This window comes from Crinia signifera, chromosome 2, assembly GCF_055691185.1.
Source record: "Crinia signifera chromosome 2, ASM5569118v1, whole genome shotgun sequence".
Classification (NCBI taxonomy): Eukaryota; Metazoa; Chordata; class Amphibia; order Anura; family Myobatrachidae; genus Crinia; species Crinia signifera.
Window position 1 is genome coordinate 359,955,937 of NC_139218.1, and position 27,327 is coordinate 359,983,263.

Sequence of the window (27,327 nt, forward strand, 5' to 3'; positions counted from 1 at the left end):
TGGCTGTCTATCACTCTTCATTGTATCCCTTTTGAAGCTTGGTGCAGCTGGCCCATAGCCTATACTCTACTTCATAAATTCTAGCTAGAGCTGGTTGCTATGGGCAACTTCTTCACTCTTTAGCAAGTTTGACATCTCCCGCAAGCTCTCAGCGGCATTCTGTGCAAACGATCGTTTCTTTATATAGTTGATTATTCTGCATATGCACTTTGGGGCACAGGAATTCTAATGCACTATTTATAGCGGGGAAAAGGTTTTTATATTTTGTTTTGGAACTGTCTTTCAACAACGTTTTAGAGGAGCATGGCTGGCTCCTAACTGCCTTACACAATGCACAACATTTACACAAAGTGATTTTCCTGTCTAATCTCTCAATGTATTTATTTCTCTATATAACAGTGGATATGTTACAGTAGAATGTAGTGGGTGTATTTACCGGATGAGAATTCTGTAGGGATATAAAGATAATGTGGCTGTTACGGAGGTATTTCAAGATTCAGCCGCTGTAACATCCTCGTATCCCCATCTATGATGTGTTCGGGGGTAAATTGCACATTACACAAACAATTCCAAATTGTCTCATTATTTTTTTTTTTTTTTTTTTACTGGTTTTGAATTTTTTTTTAAAGAGACTTTAAGGGCATTGTCCCTTTTTTGTTCTGGTGTAATGCAATATATTAACGGATGACTAGTTAAACATAACAAAGGCTAGCATTGGTTCCTATGGTAGTGCTAATTAGTCTGCATGTTAATAGACCATCATTAGTTAGACCAAATCACTTATAGTGGGTACACGCGTTGCAATTTTGCTTGCAATTCGATCCCGATTGATCAAATTGGGATCAAATCGAATAGTACTATATAAAACAAATCTGTACTGTATATATACTTGCCTGACAAGACTATTTTGATTTTGGATGTACGCTACATGGGAGCGCACATTGGGATCGAATGTAGAGAAACCATTCGATGCCCATTCGATTTTTCTATTCAGTTTTGCTTCTATAAGCAAAATTGAATAGAAAAATAGTTCATATCTCATCGTGTGTACCCTCTATAAGTCAAAATTGTCCATTAGCCAATATCTCACCTTGTGTACGGGGTTTAAGTAGAGAAACCAGCAGACAGCGACTCCCCAGGCAGGGAACAGGAACTGCATGGGTTTTCAAAAATGGCGGGTGCTAGAATGAACACTATTAAGGAATGAAGGTTTTACTGAGTGCAGAGGAAGATTAGCAGATTTGATCTAATAGTGGGTACACACGCTGCGTTTGCTTGGAATCGAATGGTACACAAAATGCATTCAATTTGACTATATAATACAGATCTGTACTATATAGTCTTGCCTGCCAAGCGCGCATTGGGATCGAATCTGCATCGACTGTAGAAAGACCATTTGATGCCCATTCGATTTTCTTTTCGATTAAGCAAAATCGAATAGAAAAATAGTGCAGATATCACCGTGTGTACCCTCTATAAGTTCAAATTCCCCTGTGCCCAATGAAACAGACGTTTTGTGATAGTAATATAGTGTTTTTTTTTTTTTGGGGGGGGGGGGGGTGTTAGGATTTTGCATGCTTCTTATACTATACTTTTATGTTATTCATTGGGACGGGATCATTTTTTTTTTTTGTGTTATTGGCTGATACATGATCCAATAAAAGCCAGAATTAGACCGTTTACCCCTTAAGAAGCATAAATATGTAGAGATCTGTGCTAAGCTATTTAGGATAGGTGATTTCCTGGTGTCCAGATCTCCCATGGGATGCACATACACATGCAGAGATTTGTGCTAAGCGATTTTGCTTAAGCAAAAAAAGGCTGGGTAGTGTTTCAGAATGAGAGATTGCGATCAGTATATCTCATTCTGTACACACAGAGATTTGCAGTCACTTGCTAAGCAATTTGACTAGACTTTGACTGCATGCACTGACTAAAGGGGTGTACACACGGAGCAAATTTGTGCTATTTTCTAAGCAATCTGACTAGAAGCACGGATCTCTCTGTGTATGTTCCAAGTGCATGCAGTCACAATCTAATCAAATTGCTTAGCAAATGACTGCAAATCTGTCTGTGTGTACAGAATGAGAGATACTGATCGCAATCTCTCATTCTGAACCACTACCCTGCCTTTTTTTGATTAAGCAAAATTGCTTAGCACAAATGTCTGCGTGTGTATGTGCTCTCCATGGGAGGTCTTGACACCAGAAAAATTGCTTGGCAAAATTGCTTAGCACAGATCTCTACGTGTGTATGCCCCTTTAGTTAGCAGCCGATAGTGACATGCGGGACCGTGCATTGTAAACGCAGAGATCTATGCTTACTTTCTAAGCAATCTAGTCAGATTGCTTAGAAAAGAGCACAAAATCACTCCGTGTATGCCCCTTTAGAATGTAATAACTATAACAATGTTGCAATATTAGAGATATATAGTAGCATGTTAATGCCAGGAGATAGACCTCATTTGTGTCCACCTTTTAAATCATAGAGCAGATTTTTACTCTACATTATTTAAACTTTAAAAACCTCTCTATAACAGTGTCCCCTAACCTAAAAGTCCAAGTTTTAAGCTTCGCAATACCTGAGCACAGGTGACTTCATAAAACCTCAGGATCAATTAAACCTCAGGATCAATTAAACCATAAGTTCTCAAAGTCGGTCCTCGGGACCCCACACAGTGCATGTTTTGCAGGTCTCCTCACAGAATCAAGTGAAATAATTAGCTCCACCTGTGGATCTTTTAAAAAGTGTCGGAGAGTATTGAATGCACCTGTGCACCTGCCGGGTTTCCTGGAAAACATGAACTGTGTGGGGTCCTGGGGACCGAGTTTGAGAAACACTAAATTAGACTGAACGGACCACCTGAAGCGCAGCTGGTGTAGGCAAATTACACAGGGCGTGCTAATGTGATCGGCAGATATATGTAGGTGTTCCTGAAAGTCAGTTTGGGCTATTCCTGGTCATGGTGATCATATCGAGGCAATGTTCATGTTTTCCCGTCTTTATTGCCTGTACTATTCTGCTAATTAGAATTTTTCTTTTAACTTTGATTTGTCATTGTAACATTTTACCTTCTCACAAAGAGAAGGTCATCCTGTCGCATTGACCGATAGGCTGATGCATTATGGGCCTCGTGAGAGATGTGTGCTAACCAACCCGATGACTTAAGGGCCCCCATATACATTTGTGCCCGATTTCACCCAATTATGGTGTATTGGCCCGAGAAATGGGGTGAAATCGGCCCAAATAGCATGTGCGTGACATCAGATCTGATGTGTGGTCCTGTGCGCATAAGATCGGAGCCGGAGATCATACTTGCTGCATGTAAGATCTCGGAGTCAGACCCCTCCTGGCCACAGGGAAAGGGGATCAAGTGATACATCGCATACAGAAGCACTGCATGCAATACTGCTGCCCGGCTGGAAAGGGATTGGAAGAGACTTATCCGAGGGGAGAAGTTGCATAGTGTATGGGCACACACATACATACATACATACATACATACATACATACATACAGCTTTGATGGTTGCTGATATGTGCATGTACTGGATCTGTACTTTGCATGTCAGGATTAAGCCCCATACACACTAGCTGATATTGTTTACAAGAAAGGACTTTCTGAGCGCTATTGTGTACAATATACCCTAGTGTGTACACTCCACATCATTTACAACGGGCTGCAGCATGACCCTCAACGCTCCCCCTGCCGCTGCTCTTTTCCCCCAGGCATCGGTAAGTATGTATGCACTTACCGATGCTGGCACCCAGCCGGGTTCCTGGCCCCGCCAATATCCACATCAGCCATGGACTCATGTAGTGTGTGTGTGTGTGTGTATATGTATATGGGGCTTTACTCTGTCTGTCTGATTTTTACATGCATGACCTGATGCTGCATCCTCCGACTCCGCAGCAAATCATTAGCATATATTGGCACAGCTTGTGCACACAAAAAGGCAGCGGTTGTAGCTACTACGTCCATCTCTGAATCGGACCCAGTAAGCGGCAGATTGCACTCCATTGGTTTCACAAGATTGTTTTCCAGCCCGATCACTGGAAACCAGATCAATGTTAATTTAACAAATCATATTCTGCTAATTTGACCTTTGGTAAATATTATTTTTGTTACTGGTGCACCAATGTCAGCCCCTGAGCATGGTTTCCCTCTTACCCCGGTGTCTGTTCTGTAGCTCTCTTTATCTTCTGTATTAGCCAATGAGAAAGCTGCACTCTGATGGACCATGGAGAATATTGGGCTGCCCTGTTATATGCTTTGTGTGACATGCACAGTCCTGGCTATTACTGACTGTTGCGTAATGGTGTCAGTCAGGTGCAGCTATTAGAAAATGACTGTAATTTTCCGATGTATAACAGTAAGCACAGCAAGATAAATCCAGAACTGACTAGATTGGGAAAGCACAGAGCTGTGCGTACAGGTTAGAACTGAAGGCACGATGGAAGTGGGGTACTTGTTTCCTAGAACGGCCACAATCGTGAGTGATCGTGGCTCTTAATTAAGGGACACGATCCTCACGATGTGGCCGATTTTTTTCAATTTTTTCCCTTTGATTGACAGAAATCGGGTCAATCGGTCGGTCGCGACCAATTAAAATCGGCCGCGATGCGACCGACCGATTGACCCGATTTTTCCATAGACTTCAATGTTAAAAAATCTTTTAACATTGAAATCGGGAGGATCTTGTCGGTCTTGTGCCATTATAATGGCACAAGATGAGATGGACTTGATTAAGTCCATCTCACATAGGGAAAAATGATAAAAAAGGTGAAATGGGCCAATATGACCCATTTCACATTTTTTATGTGCCCGCCATGACCCCACGATAGACGTCAACCCGAAGCGTGGCGAGCGCAGCGAGCCCGCGAGGGGCGGCGGTGCGCGTCCTCCGACCTTTTCATTCCCCTACTATCCACTAGGGCGTGGAGTGAGAATAGAATAGTGTGGCGAGCGCAGCGAGCCACCGAGCCCGAAGCGTGGCGAGCGCAGCGAGCCCCGCGAGGGGACGCGTATACCTGTGAAGTTATACGCGTCCCCTCGCGGCGCTCGCCACGCTTCGGGCTCGGTGGCTCGCTGCGCTCGCCACACTATTCTATTCTCACTCCACGCCCTAGTGGATAGTAGGGGAATGAAAAGGTCGGAGGACGCGCACCGCCGCCCCTCGCGGGCTCGCTGCGCTCGCCACGCTTCGGGTTGACGTCTATCGTGGGGTCTAGCCCACTTAGTAACATTTGGGGGGGCAATTAAAAATAATCAGGTGAAAAAAAAAAAAAATCGGGTGAAAAATCGGTCGATCGGATCGGTCGCATCGTATGCGACCAAATCGCATGCGATGCGATCGATCCGATTTTTTATCTTACGACCACAACGATCTAAATCGTTGTGGCCGTGCTAGGAAACAAGTACCTGAACTGGTTCTAAGCAGCATGCTGGTCAGGTAGGACCCCGCTGTGTCGTCATGCAGCCTGTAATCCTGGAAACTGCTGCACAGAGAGGTGATATTAGCAATGGTCTTCCCAATTTACCTTCTAATTATAGACGTATCGGAAACTGTAGACAAATTCTATCATTGCTTTTGCCGCCCACACACAGTGAGTTTCCGTGTCCACATTGGGTCTACTCTAAACACATTAGGGCGGTAGGATAATGGCTGGAAATGCTGGCCAATAGAGGATATATTTGTTATTGGACATGGGGGTCATAGTAACCACATTCTGAGATACCAGTTCCACATATTGCAGTGTGCCTGTCCATTAAACAAACTTGGAGTGTGCGGTTTAAATTGCACCCATAGGGTTGGGAGCGAAGGAAAAACCTGAATACGCCCCATATCGTCGCAGCACCAACCGCCATCAGATGGACCAGGCTACAGATACACTGCCGGCCTTACCAGTCGCCTTGGCTTCATTCATCCTGCCCCCACCCAAAGCAATTCTCTCTCTGGTTTTCCTATGGTCATTATTACCTGGTAGCCTCTAGGGCATGGGTCTTCAACCTGTGGCCCTCCAGATGTTGTGAAACTACATGTTCCAACATGCATTGCCGCATTTTTTCCTATAAGAGCATGCCAAAACTGTCAGGGCATGCTGGGACATGCAGTTCCACAACATCTGGAGGGCCATAGGTAGAAGACCTGTACTCTAGGGTTTTCTCCTTTACCTCCTCACAGTGTTCAGAATCAATGCACCGATTAGCTTCTCCTGTATCATAGAGAAATTAGTAAGGGCTGTACTTGGGCAACATTTCTGTTTAAATCGTAAATTATTTTGATTTTAGGCATGATTAAGGTCATGACAGACGTGCCGCAAAGCACTAATGTTCACTGGACCCATACCGCAAATTACGGAAGCAGGATCTCTGTCAGAGGATGGAGATTTCCTGTCCTCTTTGTTGGATCTGCAGCCCATGGTTGACACAGGCGGCTGATGGAGTAACAGGTTGATCCGGTGCTGCGTCCTCGGGTGTAGCAGGTATCACTAATGCAATACTTATACCAGACGCCTCTTGCTGCACTACTGTATTGGTAGCATGTAAAGGCCCCATCCACTAGTGGAAGGTGTCACATGCGATACCCCACCAACTATGGGTTGCATATGGTACATTGTATGCAGTCCTTTTGCATACTGTAGGGCAGATGTATTAGGCATGGAGAGGAGATAAAGTGAAAGGAGATAACGCAGCAGCCAATCAGCTCCAAACTGTCATTTTCAAACACAGTTCATTTGGTGCTTTATCTCCTCTCACTTTATCTAGAGTTTATCTCTTCTCCAGGCTTAATACATCTGCCCCGATGTTTCCTATGTGATCCAAGCAAGGGCCGTGATAAATATTCTTAGCATTCTGTCTGATGCGAGGCACACAGGATCACATTGAAATCGCAGGAGAAGGACCTGTGATATGACCCTTTTCATGCGATCCAATGCAACAATGCGTCGGAATCGCATGGTAAGTGCCGTATCGCACTACTGGATGGGGCCTTAAGCAGCAGCTATAGCACCTCCAACCACATCTAAATCAAATGTATTTCATTGGAACCAGCTTTACTACAGTCTATAGAACTACCATCGTCAGTAAGTTTTCAAGCTGCATTTATTCATCATTTAACCCTTCAAGTACTGCTGTAGATGTTTTAAATCAAGACATCCAAATATTTCTGCTTTGTCCTTCATATCAGCTCTTTCTAAATGAACCTTTATTTCCTTCCCAAGGTCTTCCAGATTATCGCATTCTATTCATTTATTAATTCCTTAATCATGAACTTCCCCTTCCAAATGGACGTACACAATTGTTTCCTCCTCATTCCAGCTCTCTGCATATCTGATCACATACAGTCTGACAGCAGATCTCTTTTTTTTAATAACCAGAGAAAGCCTCATCACCTAAACTCTTAAGGGATTTGTTTATTCGAGGAAATCATTCCTTCATTAGTTCTGGCCGTCCAAACACTTATTTTATCCATTACCCCTTCACCTCTCGTGCTCGCTGCTTTTGGCCCTCTGTGGGTCACCTGCTTCTCGCCACAATTAATCTAAAGGTTTAAGAGTTGCTCGATTAAATGTCACAATGCAATTGGGAAGGTGCTGCCTCGTGTTGCGTGAGGGGACATAACCCTAATTTTTAATTTGCCTCCATTGAAATAATGTATCAGTCATGTGAAGGTGGCCAATTCCAGGCCATGTTTTTTTTTTTTTAAACTCAGGATTCGGGATTGAACAGTGAGGAAGGGGTGTAGGGAGTAGCTACGGAGTGTCAGTGTAGGGAGCAGTAAGGAAGGGTGCAAGGAACAATGAGGTAGGGTGGGAATAGATGGAAGTGTGGGGAAAACAGGCAGGGTGCATGTAGGTAGTGTGTACGTGGCACTTACTATTTGACGGGCCTCACTTCAAATATAGTGCCGCCCGGCAGCCAGTCAGTAACTGCTATTGCAGCCACTTCCCAGATTGGCTGCTTGCCCTGTCTGTTTCTATGGCTGCCCGTCTAAGCGCCAAATACACCAATGCTTCCCGAGCCGGGCAGCGTCTCAGCCAAGTATGTTAGTGCTCATTACCGCCTGGCACAACTGCACATATGTAGTTTAATTCCGTAATTCCCAGGATTGGAGTCTCCAATCCCATAATTCAAATCCCCGCATTTTTTGGCCCAAATTCCAGGATCCCACTGATCCCGAACATTTTTTCAACTGTTCCTTAATCTGATCTTCTTACATACATACATTCATACATAGGAATTCAGTTGCCGGTCGGAACTTCACTAAACCCCACAGTGTGTGAACCCTGCAGGACTGATATGTGTTTTTTTTTTTCATGCACCAGTGCTTGCTCTGGCACCCTATTTCCTCTCCCTAAATAATGATTAAATAATTGGAAGTTTCCAATCAGCCTAATTAGTCTGTAATTACTCATCTTCCAAAGTGCATCTTATACCTAACAGTATGTCTGCAAGTGTGTATGACTGTCTGTTAGTAATCACCAGGGTGTGTTATTGCCCCCCTCCCCCCCTTCACATAAAAAAAGTAGAATAATCTCCACTGGAGCTTGCTGCTGGGAAAACTATTCAGGGGTGGGGTCCTGGGGTGCACACCAATTGAGAGGTGCGACTATGCGGAGACCTTTCAGTAGTACTGCATGCAAGTCAAGGTTGCAGGTGCACAATTCAAACTCCCCAATTCCTTAATAATAAACGTTGCAATAAAATGTAGCATTTTTAGAGAGGTTCTTCGCATAGTTATGGCCATAAGTAACAGCTTGCCCACCGCGTCCAGGTGACCTCATTAGTCGGGCAAGTCACAGGGCACCCCAAAATGAAACAGCTGAGTGACCCCAGGGCAACACAAGAGTGAAGAAAATATATAGTGAAAAAAGTGAGGATAGGTTAGTGGTAGAGGCTGCTAAAAAATAGCAGGGGTAAGTGAGCGGTAACAAAATGAGAGATAAAGTCGTGAGAGGTAAAGTCGGGAAATGAGTTCCATTGAAACAAAACACACAATAGGGATGAAAGTGAATATGGAAATAAGTGTTAATCTGTGTTGCTCCTGAGGCCACACAGCCACAGCAGTCCAGGGGTGCCCGCAACCCAGAAATGTACCCCCCATCTGATAATCCAATGTGCTGCATGCAGTCTAAAAAATGTCAGGAACCTAATTTAAACAAATCTAGAGGACAGATGGGCGTGGGTGCTACCACCAGGCAGAAGGGGTCTTTAGCCTTCTATTGTGTATGTAAATACACAGCATTAGGTGTACAGGGGCGGGGTCCTGGGGTGCACACCAATTAAGAGGTATGACCATGCGGAGACCTTTATGTACTGCATACAAAGTCAAGGTTGCAGGTGCACAATTCAAATACTACATTTCCCAGCAGCCCTTGTGCTTGCTCAGAAGTTTTTTTTTTTTTAATTAAAAGCTTTTTAATTAAATTTTTTATACTTCAGGAATGAGGAGCACGATATCCTTGTTAAACTTCACTCTCAGTTAAATCTCCCACATAGTAAACACGTGACAGAAGAAGCATTGCAAGTTATCCATGGTGTTATAGCAAAACTAAATTGTGAGCAGTGTGCCATAAAGTCTATCAGATCAAAAATCCACACCGCAAGCCAGCTATCCCCATACACGTAATATTTATACAGCCGTAGAAGAAAGATAGAACTAAGGAGCAGTTGGACACTATTGTCCCTTGTCTGTACTCAGTCCGCATGTTTCTTTTTTGTATCATGTTCAGAAATCCTTGTGCATAACAAGGAACTGTATGTTTTGGTTTCAATGTGTTATATTGCTTTGCAGTAATCTTGATTTTGAGCCAAGGATGGAAACTGGCAAAGAGGGAAATGAGACCGATTGCAGGTTTATACAGCAATCTGATACTGATTTCACAATGCAAACCTTCTTTAGACCCAGTATTGTAAATGTTTCTCAAAACGGATCTGAGCCAGTTAAACACCATTCACATTGCATGTACTAAACGGTATATTAACGTTTCAGTACAGTTTATGTACCTTTCAGATTCAATCCGTTTCACCCATAGAAAGCCATACACGCCCGCAAATCAGGGCAGGGGTCCGGGTGTAATCCCTTAGTAAGTGCAGCTCCAACAAGTGGTTCGGGTTCACAGCAGTAGATCCGGTGCGCCCCTCTCCTGCCCGGTGTCCTGAGCCAGCTGCTGGCAGGGAGAGAGGGGGGTCCCCACAGCAGGCTCCCAGGTACCAGGGGAGGGGAGGACCGATGTGGGGTACTAAATACTGGTTCAGACCCATTCACACTGCAAACATAACAGGTCTGAACCTTGTAGGATCTTTCTTTTTAACCATTTTGAATTACAAGTTTTCCTGAAACAGTAATTTAAAACCGGCGCTTTCACACTGCAGCTATAACGGTTTTGAAATCCGCAAAATACAGTGTTATAGCTGCAGTGTGAAAGGGGATATGAACGTTTTTCTGAAAATTAAGGCACACCTTATAGAGAAATCCATTTCCCCAACTACTAGAACACTGATCTTCCCACACATAGGGCATTGGGGCAGATGTATTAAGCCTTAACAAGAGATAAATCCAAGGGTGATAAAGAGAGATAAACGTCCAGCCAATCACCTGCCAACTGCCATGTTACAGGCTGTGTTTGAAAAAAGTCAGTAAGGAGCTGATTGGCTGGACGTTTATCTCTCCTTATCACCCTTGCATTTATCTATTGTTTAGGCTTAATACATCTGCCCCAATGACAGGATCCTGCTATTTGCGATTCGGTTGTGTGGCGCAACAACTGCTTGGTAAGCTGCGAGCGTCTCGGCTTACCGCGCCAACCAGAGTTAGGGCCAATGTCTGGAGAGCAAGCAATGTTTTAATGTTTAATGCTGTAATCTGTTTTTTTAGATTCTATTTATTTTGTGGTTTTGTATTCTGTCATTTTTACTGCGCAGTACATGTAATGTCGTGTTGTAGCTTATTTTATAAAGGAGTTGGCTTGAGGTAAACAGATGGTTAGTAATTATGGCATTTCCATTGGGATCTCATTACTTTGTCATATGAGGTTAGTATCTTGAAAAAGACCTTATCGGCTTAATGAGTCCTTTCTGCCATTCTGCATTATTTCGCTACTTGTTCCCAGTAAAGATGTTACTCCTTTTTCTAAAGTACATATGAGACTGCACTCGGTGGTATCAAGCTAATTAACCGTGAAAGGTACAAGTTGCTGCGGTGTTAACATTCTGGTACTGCCCACTCTGAGCCTGAATTCACACAGTTGTGTATGCAGCCGTATGGGCCTGTGCTGTGCAGGTTAAGGCTGCTGTGTAGTAGCAACAGCCCCAGTTGTTTGTACATGCTGCTCAATCTGGGGATATATGGTCGTTGGGTCGACAGACAAAAGGTCAACATGCCTAAGGTCGAAAGAAGGTCCACATGGGTCTTTCACTTTTTTTGAGCCAACATGTGCCGACACCATCCACTAGAGCGTGGTGGGAGAATATAATCGTGTGCCGAGGATAGCAAGACACCGTGGCGGAAGCATGGTGCACCGATACGGTGTCTATCCACAATCAGGACAAAACCGTGAAAAACCCACGTCGACCTTCCCATTGTCGACCTAATGCTTGTGTCGACCTTTGGCCCTGACAACCTTGGGCATGTCAAGCTTTTGCCTGTGTCGACCCAAGGCCTGTTGACCTTCAGTGGTCGATTCAAATGTATGTCGACCTTAATTTGGTCGACTCAATATCCCATACCCAATCTGGGGACGTTGCTGGCGATGCCATGTTGTTGAACGCAGAATCCCCCCAGAAACATTAGTAAGAGCGATCTGGCGGGATGACATTAAATATGGCTGATCTCCCTCATCCTGCTAATCACACGTTTGAGTGTCAGCCCCACACAATACAGAAAGTGTTACATCCAGAGTACTGAGGCTAAGCAGCTGCTTCTCTATTCTGCCATTGGTAAAACACAAGGTTGTCTTTATTTGTTGGGATAGGCTGTTTGGTGGTTGGCTGGCTCCGCGCAGGCCGCATCCACTGTGGGTCAAGAAAGCAAGTGATTGGCATCCAGAATGGTTTTTATTTACAAAATCATGGAATACTGGAAGATTTGCAGCTCTTAAGGACCCCATACACTATGCAATTTGGGCACAATTTCACCCGATTTGGATGAATCGGGCCGTGAAATCGGCCCAAATCGCACATATAGACGGTCCTGTGCGCATCGGATCGGAGTTGGGAGGTCGGACGGGCTGCACATAAGATTTGCCTGTTTGATCACCATGCGATATATAAGCAATCCCAATGTGATTTTGACTATATAGTCAAAATCTAATGTTAAATCTCACCATGTGTACACAGCATCACACTGACTTAATAAATAATCACTACAACTGTAAATTGAATATGTACAGTGTCACTTTAATGTACCTTTAGAAATGGCTCAGAAGCAGAATTCGGCCAATAAGCATTTAGCAGCTTTAAAAAGCCGTTTTTTAACTTGAAACAATATTTAGGGAAACCCTTTCAGACCAGTTTTCACTGGTACATGTCCCCCCCCCCCCCCACCCTCTTTGCCAGTTTGTAGGACATGTCCCCCCCCCCCCCCCCCCCACCCTCTTTGCCAGTTTGTAGGTATGGCAACTTTGCTAATCCATACAGTGCCACTTTTAATAGCTATGTGTTTTAGAACAGGCCCATGTGCCCCAAAACCCTGCCCAGTCCTATACTTGCAGCATAGGGGGAGAGAGAGACACGGGTCCAGCGGCATTGTGCATCACTTGTGTTGTAGTTCAGAAACTTCCCGAGTAAATCCTGCTGCTTCTCTCTGTACTGTTACACGTCGACTTCATATACAATTTCATGTTTCAGTTCTCTCCTCCTGGTCACAACGTGAACTGACTGGTTCTAGGGAGCGGCTCGGACGGCCATGTTAGTGGGATATGTCTAGACAGCCCAGCAGCATACATCAGCGAGAGTTCAAAAGAGACTCATCCAGAGCAGTTTTGATCCGTGACTGCTTAGCAGAACGCAAAAGAAATGTGAAGCTCTTAAAATGTTACAGTGCTCTCCCATCTCTTGAGCATTTTTGCTGTCACAGCGGGAGACACATCAATGGCTGTTACAGCGCTTGTGTTGCAATTGCCCTCTTGCTGTGTGCATGATAATTAAGCCGATCTGCGTGCTGCTTAAGTGTTTTATCCCACATCTCTCTCGTCAGAAGCAAATGAGCAGTGTGACTCGATAGGGTACTTGCAATGAACGCGTGGGGTTCTTTAGCTGTTGATGAACAACAAGTTGCAGCAGTTCTTACCAGCTTTTGGTACTGGGAAAATAAAGAAATGCCTGTTCTGCGCGTGATTGGTTACTTGTTCCGCTTACTTTATGGTTGTACTATGACTGTCCCCTATAACCGATTTCTCCCTCACTCCTCTCCAGGGCGCCAATGCCTCGGCTTTAGAGAAAGAGATTGGTCCGGAACAGTTTCCAGTGAATGAGCACTATTTTGGTTTAGTAAATGTAAGTAGTTCTCTTTTTCCATTGTACTTCTGCACACATTAAAGTTCTAACTTCTGGAACACATTCTGTACAGACTGCTGAATTAGAACAAATGCAGACTCTTCGGAACCCACCCCCAACACAAATAGTTTGCAGTGGACAGGGAAGACGTGCGATATATGAATTCTGTATACCAGCACAGCTGTAGCCAGCAGCCATATCCCACCACCATTGGGCATCAGTGACTGCTTTCAGTACATCATATTACAGGGCGTTTAATTCTCTGCAATGTCTGCCAAGTGCTGTGGTAGACCGGCAACTTTTGGCTACCAACAGTGGCAATTCTCCTTTGCACCCCATTCAGGTTCGTAGCAGATTTAGGGATGTTGTGCTACCACAATTCTTAGGGATGTGAACGGCACGGCGGAACATCGCAGAGCATTTAAACAATTGACCCCTCGCCCGCCATTCAGTTGCTGCCTCATTAGATGTGCATGCACGAGCAATGGTTTTTCTATCGCCTCTAAAACGGCTTGGTGTCAGTATCTCACTAAAAATAGCTTTACATTACACACATATCAAAAACAAAGGCACTGTAGTGTCATTCAAAAGGCAACTGGCCATGTCCAGTAGAGATTACATGCTGTAGTGTGGTTTTTAAGGCAAACAGAGAGAACATCAAAGGAAATTTTCCAAGTCCACTCCCATTTGTAATAAATAGAAAATGCAGTGTGCAATGTAAACTGTGTTGCAGCCTTTATTGTTTTTTTTTTTTTTTTATGCCTGTTCTATTTCTTGCATTAATTGCAACAGTATATACAGTAGGTCAGTGGTGTCCAAACCTTTATCTTGGAATACCATGTTAAGAAAAAGAAAATATTATCCGCTCTCCTCCCAGCTATGAGTTCTATGCTGATAAAATAGCTAACGGCCATCACTGCTTTGCAAAGAATTTATGCTACTCCCAAGTCTCTAAAGAAGTGTCCCCCATTCTGAAGGAATCCCAGACAGTGTTATGGGCCAGACTGCAGCAGGGCACAGTCTGCATTTGGGCTGTGGTTTGGCAGCTCCTGTTATATCTCAGTGCACTGTACATGCACATTGAATGTGTTCACAATTGAAATGTAGTGTCACTGGAGTCTCTGTTCTAATGCAAGTGTAAAATCAGCCTATGGTCACATGTTCAAAGGTTATAGAACAGGAAACACATGTTTTTTTGTTTTATTCTGTAGTAAATGCCGCTAAATTCTCAGTTTAGGAGCCTCCTAAATCAATATTAAAGTTTTTGACTTGAATCGGTTTTGTAAATACGAAAACAGTCATAGAATACAGCGAATGTCTTGCAGATTCTCATAGATCAGGGATGGGGGAACCTTCGGCCCTCCAGCTGTTGTTGAAATACACATCCCAGAATGCTTTGCCACAGTTTTAGCATCGCCAAATAGCAAAACTGTAGCGGTGCATGCTGGGATGTGTATTCCAGCAACAGCTGGAGGGCCATAGGTTCCCCATCCCTGTCATAGATGATGTACAAATTGGATGATTCATGACACAGATCATGTTGGATGAGCTTGTGTAGTGTGACCGCACACATCTGCCAACTGGCCCAATACTGCCGTTTATGCATTCCCAAAACTACCCCATGCCCAGTAATCAGATTGGACTATTATTGGACGCTGGTAATTGCTCGGAAGTTGGTCAGATGTCCTGCTGGCCTGGGTTTGCTGTACGTTTCTGTCCACACAATAAGGACCCATACGACACGGAACAGAGGGGGCATATATTGCATGGAATAACAGAATATCTACATAGTTGTCTTTTTTTAATTCTTTTGAGGTTGCCTATATATTTACTGAATATTTCAAATGATCGCTTCAATTGCAGAACGAAGTTGCCTGACGCTGTTTGTTTTTTTTTAAATCATATTTAGAGTGTTTTTCTTTTAGCTGCTAAATTTGTTTTTCTATGTATAGATCTTTCACCTACCTAAATTGTTCCCCCGCTATGCCATTATCTTCCATTACAAATGGCTGTCTGCGTTTTAGGCTAGAAATCCATTTACCGCATCAGCGGGAGACTGCAGACCTATCACCTTAACCACATGCATCTTATATTTAGCACCAAGGTCCCTCCTTTTTGTATGAACATTTAAAATCAGCTTATAAAAGAAAATAAACTAATGTTCTGTTTAATAAATATGACCTAAAATTGTAAGTGTCTACACACAGTTAGATTCCTTTGCAGTTCGACTAATGCTATGTACACACGGTACAAATTGACATTCGATTTTGACTATATAGTCAAAATCGAATCGGGATTGCATAGACATCAAATGGAGATAGATCATGTTTCTAGCCCGATCCGATGCGCGCTCCCATTCAGCTGAAATCGAAAAGCCAAATAGACAGTGCAGCAATGACTATATAGTGCAGATTTAATGAAGATAGTATGAATGGTATGTAAATAGCATGAGTTAGCAAAGATTGCATAGCAATCGAGTCTATAATGGTGTGTACACACGGTGAGATTCCTTTGCTATTCAACTTGCTATGCAATCTTTGCTAACTCATGTGCTATTTACATACAATTCATGCTATCTGCATTAGATTTGCAATATATAGTCATTGCTGCCCTGTCTATCTGGGTTTCGATTTGTGCTGTCCTGGGAGTGTGCATCGGCATCAAATCGGGATAGAAAGCTTAAAAAAATGGGTACGCGTCCAGGTATCGCCGTCCCATGCGATTTTGCGGGAGGTGCGATGCTATGTGATCCCCTGGGGCCATAAGAGCAGTTAATAAATTAGTAAAAAAAATTGCATCACATGCCACTACAACGGCCCATGCAATGCCATTTCCCTACACTAGCTTATGTCTGCTAATGGGTGTGGTATAATTACCCGACAGTCGGGATTCCGACAGTCATTAGTCAGACGTCGGAATCCTGACTGCACAGCGTGGGGAACGCTGCGCTCGCCACATTTTATTCTCCCTCAATGGTGGTCGTGGACCCCCACGAGGGAGCAGTCGGGATACCGATGTCGGAGTAATGACTGTCGGAATTCCGACTGTCGGGGAGCCGTCCGGCACCCCTGCTAATTGGGCGCCTTGATAATACACAAGTATCGAAAAGGCTAAATCAGCCTAGCCTTTTTTTTTTTTTAGGTGAAGTACCACCAGTGACCACTAGAGGCCACTCGACTGACCATATTACTCCTTAACAGAAAGTGAAAACAAAATTATATGTTTTAAACTTGCTGGATATGGAGAGAGGGGGCGGTGAAGACCGGTATTGGAGGTAGGAGCAGATCGGGACTAAGCTGTCATTTTGACAGGCTTTTACCTCGTTATTTATAAATTATGTGACTGGCACGCACGCCCTCAGCGATTGTGATAACATAGGGAGATTCTTCTGTAAAGGTGTTCCTCACCGCAGTGTTTCTGTTCATGAGTAAATATAAGTAAAGTATGCTGATATCTGGGTCTGGCAGCAGGACTAGAACACTGTTTCGTGTGTAGGACACTGGAAGTCACTGATGACATGGAATGATTTTCTGCCCCTCTCATTTTCCTCCTCAGTTTGGGAACACCTGCTACTGCAACTCTGTCCTACAAGCACTTTATTTTTGTCGTCCTTTTCGGGAAAAAGTTCTCTCCTACAAAAGCCAACCTAGAAAGAAGGAGAATCTCCTGACCTGCCTAGCTGATCTCTTCCACAGCATAGCCACACAGAAGAAGAAGGTCGGTGTGATCCCTCCAAAGAAGTTTATTACCCGGTTACGCAAAGAAAATGGTAAATACTGTTATTTATAAGTACACCTGTACATCAGACATAATGCACAGAACTGATGGGTAAACCACATTCATTACTAATGTCCATTTTACATCAAAACCACATGTGATGGGGCGTATTCAGCTAGCTGCTGGTTTTCAGTAGGGACTATGCATGACGTACTGGTAACACTCGCAGACTATACAATTAGAAATGGTATTAAAGGAAAACCGAATGTCATATGCGAGCTGTGTAATGAGCATTCTGCATTTATTATTTATTTATTATCAGTTTCTTATATAGCGCACACATATTCCGCAGCGCTTTACAGAGAATAGTTGAACATTCACAGCAGTCCCTGCCCCAGTGTCCTAAGGCAAGTTCAGGGAGGACAGAAACCTCCCGTGGAGCAGAAGGGTGACTAGCGCTGCCTGTTTACAGTATACTATTCTGGACATTTTCATTCTACCACCTTTTGTGTCCCTGTTTCACCTTTCCTGGTAGAAGCATGTGGTTTCCGAGTGGATCTTGGACTGCAAGGCTCCGTCTAGTGCATGTTTATAATACAATTATGAGCTTCAAACATGGAATTTGGGTTTTGGCTGCAGCCGAGGCAGAATGGTGATTATCACTGTAATCAGAGCCTGCTGCGGTTGTGCGATGTACACATCTGTTCTATCTACAACGCTGCTGTTTCCAGCAAATGTCATGATGTGAAATGTGTTGTGTCTACTACTGAGTTATGGGAGTTTATTGTAAAATAGATGTAGTTGGCTTTAAATTCTCAGTCGTTCATCACTTGTCACCGTGCTAAGCGCATTTCTCTGTGGGTCCAACTGTTCATAGTATGGCGCTGATTTTACAGGTACAAAAGCTCTGCCTAGATAGAAAGATGGAAACCATATGGTGGACAATGCATTAGGTCAACAGGTGCAAGGTAGACAATGGGTGAGGTCAAAAGGTAGTGGAAAAGGTCAACACGTACAAAAAGTTCATACCATGGGGGGGGGGGGTCAAATCTAAGAACAATAACTGGAAATTTGTATCCTCAAGGGCTTGCAACGTTTGCCACAGTTTACTTATTCCCAATCACAGTACACCTGGTTAGTAAATCAGGAAAAACATGAAGAAAATTCCCAAAAAACCTGTGTTTCATTTGTGTCGACCATTTTGATGTCAACGAATCATGTTGACCATATGGGATCAAGCTATTGACAGTTAACCTAGACACGGTTTAACCCCACACTGGAACCCAATTATGTTTACCACTTCTCGGTGACTACATATGTCGCTCAGCCTGGGTTACCCGTTCACACTGCACAGCACCACGCCTCTGACCCGGGATTAACCATTCTTTTAACCCGGGTCGGAATTCGCCGCTGATGGACCTGGAAAATTGAAAAGGGCCTTTTCACACCGCACACAGACACCCGGATCGACTCTGGTTATTTTTGCTATGTGAAAGGGTGCAACAAACCTTTCTAAAAACTGTTATGCAATGACAGGCGGTTATCTATGGTAAGATCAAAATGTTGCATAGATGGAAAGGCTTAAAACGTGGCACATTTACATTCTATATCCAAGGTGAGTGTTGTAAACCACAAGGACATGTATCGGTGACATATTATTCTCCCTAGGAACCCATAACCTCCCAAATAATTGCACAAGCGATACCAGTGTGAGGTTTTGTAGTGCGGCTTCCTGGCTGCTACCATGGATGTAGAGTACGTAGTAAAACGCTATTTCTTTTTCAGAACTGTTCGACAACTACATGCAGCAGGATGCTCACGAATTCTTAAACTATCTGCTCAACACGATAGCGGATATTTTACAAGAAGAGCGGAAACAAGAGAAACAAAATGGGCGGATACCCAACGGGAGCATTGACAATGAGAACAATAACAGCACGCCAGACCCCACCTGGGTTCATGAGATCTTTCAGGGAACTTTAACTAATGAAACCAGATGTCTTACATGTGAGACGGTAAGGGTCGTCTGGTTTTACCGCCATTTCTTCCGTTTAGTTTGTGTGATTTGTTTTTATTTTTTCTCTCTATAGTATTGCTGGGCTTCAACAATCCTATACAGTCTCTTTAAAATACAGATTCACTTAAAAAAAAAATATATATATATATATATATTTTTTTTTAATGAAGTGCATGTGAATATAAGATGGAACGGAAATGTTCATACCAATTTGAATCCGCTCCCCATGTGGTCTCATCACAGTAGACTGCTCTATTACAGAGCAGAGTGTGGGATACACACCTGATTAGACAGCAGGCACGTGTGCTCTAGCTGATGCCCAGACACCAGTGTGTACATATAGCAGAGTGTGGGATACACACCTGATTAGACAGCAGGCACGTGTGCTCTAGCTGATGCCCAGACACCAGTGTGTACATATAGCAGAGTGTGGGATACACACCTGATTAGACAGCAGGCACGTGTGCTCTAGCTGATGCCCAGACACCAGTGTGTACATATAGCAGAGTGTGGGATACACACCTGATTAGACAGCAGGCACGTGTGCTCTAGCTGATGCCCAGACACCAGTGTGTACATATAGCAGAGTGTGGGATACACACCTGATTAGACAGCAGGCACGTGTGCTCTAGCTGATGCCCAGACACCAGTGTGTACATATAGTAGCTTGCAATAGTATTCATTTCTCGGTATTACGAATAACGCTGTGGAGACAGACAAAAACAGTGGTGGGATCTGTGCTGTATACTGAAATTTTAACAATGAAAATAGCCCAAACGTAATTGAAAACTCTGATAAATGTACAATATAAAATGTATTGACTGCAGATACAATAGAATGTGGGATTTCTAATAAAAGCTGCATTATACCACAGTCACTATGGTGACTGGGATGTGTGATCAGAGCGGTCTCCTTGAGATCAGAGTGATGCCTTTTCAGAATAGAGGGGTAAAGTGTATGAAGCTTGGATAAGTGGTATCCATCCCCATAAAGATCGTCATGTGCAAGGTGATAATGCACTAGCCAATCAGCTCCAATATGTAAATTGACAGTTTGGAGCTGATTGGTTGGTGCATTATCACCTTGCACATAACGTTCTTTATGGGGAAAGATACAACTTCTCCGAGCTTCATACATTTACCCCATTGAGTTGTATCCGTAAAGCTGTATGTCCTCATTATTGGCACCAGTTAGTGTTCTAGAACTGATTTTAGCTAGTGTTCCCGCTAGGCTGTTTTAGCGGGGCGCTGCGCCCTGCCCGATTTTTAAAGGGCAAAATGCACCCTGCCCGTCTCGCAGCGCCCCGCTAAAACAGCCTCACGGGGAAGCCCAGCGTCGCCGTTGACGGCGATGCCTGGCGCTTCCCCGGCAGCACTGTGTATTCGGATGGGCCGGGCCCGCCCCCTTTGATGACAATGGCGGCCCAAGCACGCCCCCTTCATGACGGCGGCGGCCCGGGCACGCCCCCAGCTGTGACGTCAGTGTGCCCGGTCTGCCCCCCAGCGCCCTGCCCGGTGTCACTCCTAGAGTGAACACTATTAGCGGATTGTGTTCTATGTAATCCGGGGCACTCTCCTTTAGGTGCATACACTTTCAATTTTGGCTTTGGCTGATTTTGACTATACTAGAAATAGCTCATTTAAATGCAGGGTTGGTATTTTAGGGTATGGGCTGTCATGCCGACAGTCAAAAGTTCAATCACTATTGGTCGACAGTCATAACATCGACACATAAACTTTGATATGCCTTAGGTCAACATGGCGTAAAGGACCGACATGAGTTTTTCATGGGTTTTGGGGGTCTGTCGACTTGGATACCACATAAGTGTACCGCATGGCTCACTGCGCTAGTCATAGCTGAGCACGCTATTATATTCTCCCTCTGTGTCCACTGGAATAGTAAAGTATGAACAAGTTGGTAAAAAAAAACTCATGTCGACCTTTTGACCTTGTGGACCTAATGCATTTCGACTTTTTTCACGTGTCGACCTATTGACTGTTGACCCAATAGTGGTCGACGGTTGACCTAGACAGCGTTGACCGAATATCGCAGGCTTTTATCGGTCACAAAAATGTGAAAATGTTGGGTGAAATGTAATAGGATGAGAGATTCAGAAAGTGAGAGATTTGGTAAGATATCTCCAGGTTTTTTTTAAAGCGGCAATCATTTACACTGCAAAATCAAACTGGCATTGCAGTGCAAATTATTGCTGCTTTAAAAAAAATACATGGAGATTTCTTACCAAATCTCTCACTTTCTGCTTCTCTCATCCTATTAAATTTCACCCCTTAAGCGCTAGGGGGATCTGGCCCGCTTCAGCTGCCGTCTAGATGGGGGTACTCAATCCCCAGTGGTTAAAAACAGAAGACATGAGTATTTATGCAGCGCTCAAAACTGGGTGTTCAGTTATATACAATCAAAATAGCCAATCGCGACAATGTATCAATAAGACTATATTTAATAAAAATAGACAAAAAAGGAATAAAATATACAGTCAATAATATACACATAGATTATACACACCGGCTGGTGATTTACAAGTATAAACATTTTACTGCTGAGTTCAAAGCGGATTGGAGACCGCTGGTGTTAGAATCTGGAGGCTTATTCCCCCTTGTTTTTATCTGTTTTACACCAACGTAATGACGATACCAGATACGATAACAGAGGTTATATAGAAAAGGCTATTGTGCTATTATGAACTAAACGGACTGTCTTTACTAACCAGAGACTGGGGACAGATATATGATTAACCCCTGACGGACTACCTACTAACCTTATAAAATCATGGAGTGCAAAGTGTCTGTTAGTAAATTAGGATTTACTAGCCATTGGCATCTTATAATTCACCTGCAAGTGTATATAATCTATATGTATTTTATTCCTTATTCTTTTTTTGTCTATTTTTATTAAATATAGTTTTATTTATACATAGTCACAATTGGCTATTTTGATTGTATATAACTGAACACCCAGTTTCTCGCGCTGCCTAAATACCCATTTCTCCTGTTTTGTTGGTCACTTCTGTACACACACGTACTGATATGCAGTATATTGTGCACTTTCTAGTCATATATTGAGCTTTCTGCACAGTCTGTTTTTTTTTTTGTATTACCGGCGCACGCACATCGGCATCCATCACAAGCGATATATATACTTGGTGCAATATGTGCTATGTTTTTTACCAGTATGGACTATATAGTCCATATCGGTAGTTCATATTGCACTGTGTTTATGCCCCTTTACCACGAAGGTACCTCTGCGCAGAGCTTTTCAGCTTATATGTATGAGTGAATTACTGGTCTATAGAGTACAATATCCAATGTTCACTTCTTTTGCCCCACACCCTATAAGCAATGTATTATTGTGAGCTTGTAGAGCGGACACCGTGAATGGATCACTGGGGATTCAGCCCAGTAGCAGCTGTCTGCATGATGGACCTAGAATCACCCGTGAGTGCAATCAGCCGATGGTGGTCCACATGTACGTCCCACTGGCTGCTCTTATCCAGGACTTGCGGCCAGTGCTCTGTTGTTTTACAACAATCAGTTGCACTACAGACAATTTTTGGTATAACAGGATTATTGAGCTGGTCTGATCCAAGGCACCCGTCTTAGCCCAGGCTAACGCGTTTCACCGTATGGTTGGAGCCTTTATCAAATACTATTTTTATTTCAAATTTGTGAGCTCAAAGTAAAGTCACACTCCTGTCATTTGTCTGCAGGTTTTGTTTTTATATCTTGAATATGAAGCTTGCTCGTAGTATGTCACCGCTGTGTTGTGGAAGCTCCAAGTTTACCTAGACGAAGTTGCCTTATCTATTGGCTTTCAATTAGTCTCTTTGTGTGATGAAACCGAATAGATTTTTATTATAACATTGGACGTTCTGTGTATCTAAAGAAAAGCTATGAAAAAGACCAGAGAATATTCTAAGTGAGGTAAAGTTAGACATGCAAAAGATGAGAAAAACTACAAGTAATAGCCAAGTGCCTGGATATCTCTGAGAATATGCAAGCTGATTCATACCACCAACGGCGTCAACACTCCTCCATTCTCCCAAACGGGGCCAGTTAACTCCCCCCGAAATGGTTACAGACTGTGGATCCATGACCGTTTGATGTCATCCTGCATCCGGTGCCGCAGGACCCATTCGCCCTCTGACAGAACAGGTCATGCTCATGGCCAAAATGCTAAAAAATCTTTACTTTGCGTTGAGGAGCGTATTCTATGCTAGAATTAACCAGAATTAAAGATCAGGAAGCCTAATCCTACGAAGACCTAACCCATTTCGCAAAACTATGCCTTCACAAATGAGCTAAATATTGTCCGGGGAAAGCAAAATAAATGTAAAACAAAGTTCTGTTTCTTATTTCCACAGATAAGCAGTAAAGATGAGGACTTTTTAGATCTTTCCGTTGATGTTGAACAAAATACATCGATTACTCATTGTTTAAGGTAATTATTGCATTTATTTTAATTTAGATTTACAACAAACGTTTGCCCGTGCATTCACTCGCATGGATGTCTTTTATTACTCAGCAGAACTAATTTTACACAGACAGTAGTGCCATCTAATTATTGTGATATATATTTTACATTGTAGACATTGATCCTCTTCATAGGGCAGTATTCAATGAGAAAAATTTGCCATGTTTTATGGCGAGTTTGTGCTTTTCTCGCGTTGGATGGAGACTTTTGCTCTCAAAAAGCGAGCAACCCTATTCAATGTGCACTTCTCGCCGTCTTTCTGAGTGATTTTCGCCGTGTCTCTCCGTGTAGCAATTCTCCATCTTTTCATGGAGAAGTGAAATGTGAACTTTTTAAATAAAAAAATTTTGTTTTAATTTTGGTGTCAAAAAATCAGGAATTTTATTCTGTGAAGGGGCATGCTATTTGAATAAAAAAAAAATATATATATATATATTTTTTTTTACACATGGTAGCCGAGCCGCTCATTAGATATTCATATATTCACTGCACCCGATCATTACATATGCATGATCGGGAACAGTGACTATACCCGGTCCCCTGCTGGCTCTGGGGGGGGGGCAGCTTTTGCTGCCTGGGTCCCGGGGAGCCCTCCTCCCCTCCACAAAAGTTCTGGGGCAGGCAGGGAGACTTCACTCTCCCTTCCTGCCACCGTCCCACGGCTCACTGCCGCGGACGCTCGTCCGCTGCAGGGGTTAAGATTCGCCGCGAGGGGCAACTCGCCCCTCCGACATTGAATACAGGGAGAGCGAGTGGCAGCCAGCCCTCCGGAACACAGCGAGTGTGCAGCGAATCCTAAACAGTATTCGCTGCACACGGCGATATTTTATATTGAATACTGCCCATAGACATTAATTATCTTAACTTTGAAGACAGGTTGGTTTCATCTAATTGCCTTAGTTTAGGTCATACTTGCCTACTTTTGAAAATAATTTTCAGGGAGATTTGAGCGGGTAGAATTTTCTGCAGCGAGTGGGGAACATGGGGTGGCGGGCTGTGATCGCACCCATGGGAACACCCAGCATTTCATGGGCGTTCCCATGGTAATTCACCGGTGACGCAGGTGCGGCGTGCGGGCAGCTGACATCGGCGGGTGTCAGCTGCCCACCCGCTTCCCATACAGGGCGCAGGAGATCCATGTGCTCAGGGCTTAAGGGTTCTAGCACTACCTTTACCTACCTTACAATTGCTTGGTGAGCACTTACTGTCCTGCTGATCTGTGTTCTACTGCAGCGGCTGCGTCCGAGGCTGGTCCCAGGAACACAGCCAGCGAGAATTGGCTGCGACAGATTCCAATTCACTGCAGGGGTCCACTGCAGAACAAAACAGATCAGAAACATGAATCAGCAGCTCAGTTTAACATAGCACCTGTTCTCCTGCCGCTTGTAAAATTGCTGACGGGCCTGCCAGGCGCTCTGCACACGCAAACCATTCCACTCCCATATGCTGCGGCAACAGCTACCCAGAACATAGCGGTGGCAGTCATGACACCAGCGCATGACATTGCTCATGCAGGCACCACTCCTCCCTCCCCAGGCATTCTGGACTTGCGCATCTGCAAGTCCGTATTTTAGGGGAGCAATACACTAAAACTAAAGTGCGAGGCAGCAGATGGCTCATTCCCCCCCATATTACACCCAGTGCACACACCACTATATTACACTATATACAGCCCCCCCCCCCCACATTACACCCTGTGCACACACTACTATATTACACTATATACAGCCCCCCATATTACACCCAGTACACACACCACTATAGACAGCCCCCCCACATTACACCCTGTGCACACACTACTATATTACACTATATACAGCTCCCCCATATTACACCCAGTACACACACCACTATAATACATTACACAGCCCCCTCATATTACACCCAGTGCACGCACTACTATATTACACTATATACAGCCCCCCCCCACATTACACCCAGTGCACACACCACTATATTACACTATATACAGCCCCCCATATTACACCCAGTACACACACCACTATAATACATTACACAGCCCCCTCATATTACACCCAGTACATGCACCACTATATTACACTATACACCGCACCCCCCCCCCCATTACAATACACACTTCCCCCATATTACTCTTAGCACACACACAAAACGATATAACATAGCACACAGCCCCCCATATTACAATACACATAGCCCCCATTTTATTCTCAGTACACACACCACTATACACAAAGTACATGCAGTCACCCCCCTTCCCTATTACAGCCTATACACACTATATTACACACAGCCCCCCTTACATTAAGCAGAACCCTCCCTCCCCAAGTCTATACCTTTCTGTGTTGCTTCTTCTTTGGAGATGCAGGGATGCGGCAGCGTGGTGAGGGAGGCAGCTCAGCAGGGAGAGGAGCAGGGCTGGCCTGATCTGCAGATGCACGGAGCCAGCCCAGATCCTGCTCTGTGTGTGGTGGGTGGGGCCAGCTTTAGTTAAACAGAGCCCCGGCTGCCAGCTCTCCAGCTCCTCCTGATGCAGCAGTGACTTCCTGTAAGCACACACAGCAGCTCGACCCACGCTACCCACAACCCCACGGTGGAAGGCTGTGACCTCCCTGTGCACCCCGACCCCTGCCATTTCCGGACATGCGCGCACGCGCAGTCTGGATTGCAATATAGGGGTCACAAAAACTGGAAGGGCTGAGGGGGATTGCGGGGCAGTGGGAGGCTCAGGCAAAAGTAGTGAGCCTCCTGCTGAATGCGGGAGAGTAGGCAAGCCTGGTTTAGATTACTTAGCTTTGTTGGAAATCTTGGTACAATAATGCCATCTCGAAAGATATCAAATCTGTCCACTATGATAAATCGTACACTGATCAGCAATAATCCACAGCTATAGAATGTACCCGGATGGTGCAGATAGAATCTCTTCCATTTGTTATCTCCCTCACTCACAGACCTCTTAATGGAGAGTTAGAACTTGCAAATATAAAAGGTATTTTCTCCCAAAATATATTAATTAGGTGTTTTTATTAACATACAAAAAAATTGATAAAATCTAAAAATATTGAGTCTTATAGAGGGTACACACAGCGAGATATGCACTATTTTTCTATTCATTTTTGCATATAGAAGCAAAATTGAATAGAAAATCGAATGGTTTTTCTACATTTGACAGATTCGATCCCAATGCGCGCTCCCATGTAGTGTAAATCGAATAGAAAAATAGTCTTGTCAGTTCAGTTCCCACCACAGCCCTAACTGTGCAGAGTTTGTATATACTTTCCGTACCTGTGTGGGTTTGCTCCAGGTACTGCAGGTTTCTTCCAAAAATATACTGGTAGGTTAAATGGCTCCCAACGAAAAAACAAAACAAAAAAAAATCCACCCTGGATTGTGAGCTTGCATATGTTTAGGGCAGACTATCTGGGCCATGTGGTTCTTATCTATCATCAAATTCTAGGTTTGAAATTGTATGTATATACAGTGTGATCTGTTCCCAGGGAAGTCAGATTGTAGTTTAATTGCATTTAGAAAGGATCCTTTAAATCCCATCTTTGATGAAACTGAAAATAGCAAACAGGCAAATGTGTACATTAATGTTATACTATGTATATTTTTAGGTAATAAAACGA

At 43.8% G+C, this 27,327-nt stretch overlaps 1 protein-coding gene across 1 annotated transcript in view; it reads left to right on the forward strand.

Moving 5' to 3' along the window:
• Positions 1–27,327, forward strand: part of USP12 (ubiquitin specific peptidase 12) — a 55,599-nt gene that overhangs the window by 18,915 nt on the left and 9,357 nt on the right. Inside the window, exons 2-5 of the mRNA XM_083169876.1 lie at positions 13,417–13,497; positions 17,053–17,266; positions 19,000–19,229; positions 23,610–23,686. Coding sequence (XP_083026002.1) covers positions 13,417–13,497; positions 17,053–17,266; positions 19,000–19,229; positions 23,610–23,686 — 602 coding nt within the window. The remainder of the gene's footprint in view (positions 1–13,416; positions 13,498–17,052; positions 17,267–18,999; positions 19,230–23,609; positions 23,687–27,327) is intronic.